Raw genomic sequence first — 6,160 nt, 5'->3', positions numbered from 1 at the left:
TCGCGGGGTTGGGACCGGAATTGCGCCGACCGCGGGGAAAGACTTTAGGAGCAAGCAGTTCTACTATATCTACCATCCTTTCCCAGAAACCCCAATACTAATACTTGAGCAGTTACATCTTTCCCATCCTCAAGTCTCATCACCAAACTCACCATGGACCAGCTAAATGACATCGGTGGCCGATTGGCCCTCATCACCGGCGCCTCAGGAGGGTAAACTCTCTTCCACTCTCATCCATACCACAATTGAAACCAACACATCCATGATTAACAAACGATGACTATAGAATCGGTGCCGCCTGCGCCCGTCAACTAGCCGCCAAAGATGTGCACCTAGCCCTCACCTACTCATCCAATCCCACAACCATAACCACCCTTCAACAAGAACTCCAAACCCAACACCCCACCCTCCTCATCACAATCCATCAAGTCGACGTCTCCTCCCCCGGCCAAATAACTACCCTTTTCACCGAGATCCAAGCCCAACACAGCAACCGCACCCCAGACATCCTCATCTCCAATGCCGGGTACGGCAAACGCGTCCCGCAAGTATGGGACATCACGACAGAGGAATTTGACTACACTCTGACCGTGAATCTGCGGGCCTCCTTCCTGCTCGTCAAAGGGGTAGTCGAGCACATGAAGGCGCAGCGCTGGGGGCGGATTATCTTCATGTCGTCGATTGCGGGGTATGGAGGCGGCATTAATGGGTGTCATTATGCGGCATCGAAGGCAGGGTTGACGGGCATGATGAAGAACTTGGCAACGAGGTTAGCAGAGTACAATATTAGTGTCAATGATGTTGCGCCGGCGATGATTGGAGATACGGGAATGATTCCTAATGCCGAGGCAATTCCGGAGGTGGCAAGCACGATACCCCTGGGGAGGCTGGGATTGCCGGAGGAGGTTGCTAATGTTGTCACTATGTTAGTGGGGACGGGGTATATGACGGGGCAGAGTTTGCTGTTAGCGGGAGGATTGAAATAATGGTTTCATTTGATATAACTGTATGGGTTGAAATCAACTCATATTCACATTCATATTCTTTGACTTGACGGAGCCCTGCTATGTAAGGTTGTATGAATGGTTCGTGTGAATGTGAGTTGTCTCTCTGGGTCACGGGATGCTGTCTGTTTGTCTCGTTTGTTTGTAGTCGCTGGCTTATCGAGTGTTATCGCGTACCCTTCCAGATTAGGAATTTAAGTCAAATTGCCAATATAATTGGCTGACGACTTTCACAGCTTGGATTTGTGGAAGCTATTTATTACTTATCAAAGGAAGCTGTGAATTAATATAGAGATAGCTTGGAAAACACACTCTTCGATTTCCAAATTAGATGCAGTAAGAGCAAGGGGACACTAACTATATTGATTCGTCTTTATACAATACATGATTAACTTACTAGTAAACATGCGCAAGCACGATAGCATGTATCACTACTAGTACTAGCTAAAACTTGCAGATCACAGCCAGTAAGAAGAGCAACGATAGTAAGTCACAGTATGAGAGAGTAACTGACAGATGTCAGTGTTAAACCTCAAATAGTTTAACGTGCCCTTTATTCCTCAACTGTATTTCGAAATCTACGGATGGAAGGCCTGCTCAACCTTCTTTCAACGTTTAAAACAGGCAATTCAATCCTATGATACTACCAAGTTCTTCTATATTTCAAGAAAACCGAGAATACCCGAACAATGACCAATTATTTTCTACTACCTCTTACATTCCGGGCGAGAGGGGAGGTTGTGACCCGGGGGGGGTTGTATTACTACTGAAGAATATATCTAGATAGTTATGGTATACCGGCACTAACACTTTATAGTACAGTAGTCTAACATGGTGTTGTTTTAGTCTATGATCACTGCTTCATGCATAGGATGTGGAGGATGACTTTTGGGTAGCTATCGGAAAGCCGTCATGCTGACATCATCGCCGTTGCATCGCGACAGTTTTGATCACACTTCTATCGCGAAGGAAAAGAAAAGAGCTTGCGATTCACAAGCATTGAAAACATAACAGTAGCCAGGATGTTTATTATTACAGTTTTGCACTGGATAGCAGACTACCTGCTGTCTTCGATCAAGATGGTAAACCATATCCCATGTCGCATACCACAGTAATTAACGGATCTCAGGTCCAAAACAGAGAGGTTGGATGGATTACCATAGAGCGCAAGGTAATATCCTCCCCGATCGCTCTATACTTGCGTCGTACTTACAGGAGACAGACTGGTAAACACATGCGGGAACAGCAGCCGCTATGGAAGAAGCTCAAGCTGCTTCTCTTGTTCAACCCGTTGACAGAGTGGCTTGATACCACCCATCTGATGCGGTTATACCTGCACCATGCAGCCATTGAGGAAGGTAGCATAATCACTTCCCTTTCTATATTTCTCTTTTTCCCCAGACTCAGTGTTGACCCCAACAGGCAAAGAAGAAGCCAGCCCTGCATCTCGGAATCGCATCAAGGCCTTTGTTGACTTCTACCGCATCAATATGAACGATTTCACCCCTTCCGACATAACAGCCTACGCGACATTCGAAGACTTCTTCGTACGTGCCCACAAGCCTGGCTCGCGCCCCATCTACCGTAAAGACGACCCCACAGCTGCAGTGATAGTTGCCGACTCGCGAGTCGTCGCTTACGAAGCCGTAGCCGAGAGCAAGAAAATCTGGATCAAAGGGAATGATTTTTCTATTACAAATCTGGTAATGGATAAGCAATTGGGGCCGAAGTTCGCGGACGGCCCGGTTGCGAGTTTTCGGTTGTCGCCGCAGGATTATCATCGGTATCATAGTCCGGTTTCGGGGACTATTAAGCAGTTTCGAAGCATGCCGGGAGACTATTACGAGGTGGATCCGATAGCGTTGCAGAGTCAGGTGGACATCTTGACGAGGAATGCGAGAGATTATGTGGTTATCGAGACGAAGGAGTTTGGGGATGTGCTTTTTGTGGCTATTGGGGCTTCGCAGGTGGGAACTGTGAGGTATGCAGTTCATGAGTATGGTTGGCAGTTGAAGAGTGCTAATGTTTAGTAGGATTCATCCGCAGTATCAGCAACCGGGGAATCAGATACAAAAGGGTGATGAGCTTGGGATCTTCCAGTTTGGAGGGTCGTCCATCATTGTCGCATTCCAGAAGGGTCGTATACAGTTCGATGAGGACATACTGAAAGCAAGTAAGAACGCCATTGCTGTCGATGTTGAAGTGGGGATGAGTCTAGGTCGGGCTGTGGGTGAAAAGGTACATGATGAGTTATAGCATCAGCAAGTAGGTAGTGGATGCCATGCTGGAGACAAGTCAGTGCTGGTGTTAGGCTTTGTTCTGGTTTTGTTCAAGGATAGAAGAGTATGTGGTCGAATCGGGAAAGGGTGGGTATGTTGTGAGAAACAAAAAATGAGAGGTTATGCCAGAGAGACGAGCATTGATGTGACGCTTGTGGAAGATGGCGTGGTCGGGGCGGTTCTGTGGGCAAGCTAGGGGGACTAGTTATAGTGGGACGTCAAAACATCCCTCATAATGGAATACTGTAACAACATAAGTATGGGATGATCCTTGGATATTGTAATCCAGCACACTCTGCAGTGGGTTCCTGGGGTGCGCTAAGTAACTAATAATCTCAGCCGGGTTTAGTCCTTCACAGGCTCTTTTCTCCGCAGTAGCTGAACACTTCAACAACCTGTCATGTACAAAGCGGGTGCCACCAGTAACCTAGGGGTTCCTGGCATTGAAAAACATGTTTTTGGAGAAGGAACAGTTTATGTGAAGTTGTATGCGGTTTATACCTTTCCAGATGGAGTGTTTGTTTGTGTTGTCCATCTGTTGCATTCCACCTTGCGGGCCACTGCCGAGGTCCTAGTAGCATTCACGTGACCGCGTATCCACTTGCCAGCCCAGTCGGTGGCCACCTCGACTACTGCTATCTATCTACAGGATGGACCCGTTTATCTAAAGCGACCCTGTTGCCATCGTTCTTAGCTCTCAGCATCATCCCTGCATCTTTGACCATCACTGTATCGCCATGAAAGGCCTTCGAGGGCATAATAAGAAGTCTTTTTGGGGGAACACAAGACTTTCCGACCTGCTATGGCCGGTGACACTACTTCCAGGCCTGATCTCCGCTTATCAGCCCGTATACCTCGGATCCCGACAATCATCGCCCTTCCTCCCTCCTCAGATCCCACTGGGCGACTCGCCTCCCCTCTCAGACACCCACGAATTCACGCTTCGCCATATTTTCCACCGAGGAACTTATCAAGATCCCGATCTCCACCGCAGGCTTGATATCACGCCAGACACTCGTCTTCGGGCCGTCTCAGACGCAGGGATCGAATCCGATGTCGTCACACCGAATACTCCGCTGGTTGCTTCGTCACAACCCCTCATAATCGAAAGACTTGCAGACCGACGCCTCTCGGTCATTGAGGAACATCTTGTGACTGCGCGATCCTCTGGCTCGGCAGTTGCGCTGTCGCCGTCCGATTGGGTTATGGATACACTGCCTGGCCCAAATGTCACAGAGAAGAAGACTGTCGTTGCTTTAGCAATGATGACGGCAAATGACTATATCGAGGTACCTGGGACTGGCGATTGGCAGGATATTCATGGTCGGTTCAACCACTCCGGAAGTTTTGGGTGGCAAGGGGACGGACTCCGTGGTCACGTATATGCCGATAAGACAAATAGCACTGTTGTCATTTCCCTCAAGGGAACCTCACCGGCCTTGTTCGATGGCGAAGGCACTACCACAAATGATAAAATCAACGACAATTTATTCTTCAGCTGCTGCTGTGGCCAGGGCGGTTCTTACCTCTGGCGGCAAGTCTGCGATTGCCAGACAACTCTGTACAATGCGAACCTGACATGCATCGTTGAGGCGATGCTAGATGAGAACAGATATTATCGCGCCTCACTCGACCTTTACTCTAACATTACCGAGATGTACCCAAATGCCAACGTTTGGCTGACCGGCCATTCTTTAGGTGGTGCTGTGTCCAGCTTGCTAGGTCTAACTTTTGGGGTACCAGTCGTCACCTTTGAAGCTGTTCCGGAAGCACTCCCAGCAGCTCGTTTAGGTCTTCCCAGCCCACCAGGACATGACTCACGTTACCCTCAGTCACGAAGGAACACTGGGTCGTATCATTTCGGACATACGGCAGACCCGGTTTACATGGGAACTTGCAATGGAGTTAGCTCAGTTTGTACCTGGGGTGGCTATGCCATGGAATCCGCATGCCATACTGGCCAGATGTGTGTCTATGACACTGTTGAAGACAAAGGCTGGCGTGTTGGTCTCAGCAAACATCGCATAAACTATGTCATTGCCAATGTTCTTGCTGGTTACGACGATGTGCCCCCCTGTGCGCCTGAAGAGGAATGCTACGATTGTGAACTCTGGAAATTCTTCCGCAGTAACGGTTCTGAAATCACTACTACCACCTCGGCCACCTCTACATCCACGTCCACTACGACTAGCAGGACATCCACCTGCAAGACTCCTGGATGGTGGGGCTGCTTAGACCAAACCACGACTACCGAGACAACGTCGACCTCCACCTCCACCTCCACCTGCAAGACCCCTGGCTGGTTCGGCTGCAAAGATCCAACAACCACATCGGATATTACATCTGTACCAACAATCACCACAACTGAACCTCCCATGACCTCGACCACGACCTGCAAGACCCCGGGATGGTTCGGCTGCAAAGATGAAACAACCACTCAGGTTATTGCACCTGCAGCAACCCTCACCATAACTGAACCTCCCGTGACCTCGACTACTACCGGCAAGCACTTGGGCAGGTTTTGAACTCCCTCAAAGTGAAGCGTCGATTCGACTCACCTCTTCGAACTTGCTTCTTCTGCCTTCACAACCGCTCGAAGAGACGAGCCGGATCGCGGGCAGAAGCCTCTTTTTAGGCTTAAGGCCAGAAGCACCGACCAGGCCAGCAAGCATAACAACAAACAGCACCCGTGTCCAGCAACACCCGAGTGGACTTTTACGCCGGCACTGACCTCACGAGACCGCCTTACCAGACATCCTTCCACACCTGTTTTTGAGACCGAGGAATCCATCTGAGCCCGAAAAATCGAAGCCCCTTTTCACCCTTGCCATTCTCGCATTGCGTCGCGCTCCGTGTGACATATCACATCTTGGTACG

At 49.3% G+C, this 6,160-nt stretch overlaps 3 protein-coding genes across 3 annotated transcripts; all 3 read left to right on the top strand.

Moving 5' to 3' along the window:
• Positions 1-153: 153 nt before the first annotated feature.
• Positions 154-986, top strand: An03g02840 (uncharacterized protein; the record flags this gene model as incomplete). Its single annotated transcript, XM_001390143.1, has 2 exons — positions 154-212; positions 287-986. The coding sequence occupies 2 exons, from the start codon at positions 154-156 to the stop codon at positions 984-986; spliced, it is 759 nt and encodes a 252-aa protein (XP_001390180.1).
• An 890-nt stretch (positions 987-1,876) lies between these two features.
• Positions 1,877-3,315, top strand: An03g02830 (uncharacterized protein; the record flags this gene model as incomplete). Its single annotated transcript, XM_059746990.1, has 6 exons — positions 1,877-1,896; positions 2,043-2,175; positions 2,227-2,362; positions 2,427-2,985; positions 3,038-3,242; positions 3,274-3,315. The coding sequence occupies 6 exons, from the start codon at positions 1,877-1,879 to the stop codon at positions 3,313-3,315; spliced, it is 1,095 nt and encodes a 364-aa protein (XP_059603573.1).
• Positions 3,316-4,020: 705 nt separating this feature from the next.
• On the top strand, positions 4,021-5,808 carry An03g02820 (uncharacterized protein; the record flags this gene model as incomplete). Its single annotated transcript, XM_001390141.1, has 1 exon — positions 4,021-5,808. The coding sequence occupies one exon, from the start codon at positions 4,021-4,023 to the stop codon at positions 5,806-5,808; it is 1,788 nt and encodes a 595-aa protein (XP_001390178.1).
• Positions 5,809-6,160: the final 352 nt, after the last annotated feature.

The sequence above is a fragment of the Aspergillus niger genome (assembly GCF_000002855.4).
Source record: "Aspergillus niger supercontig An03".
NCBI classification, from domain to species: domain Eukaryota; kingdom Fungi; phylum Ascomycota; class Eurotiomycetes; order Eurotiales; family Aspergillaceae; genus Aspergillus; species Aspergillus niger.
Note: the sequence above shows the minus strand (reverse complement) of the source record. Positions and strands in the feature narration are given on the sequence as shown.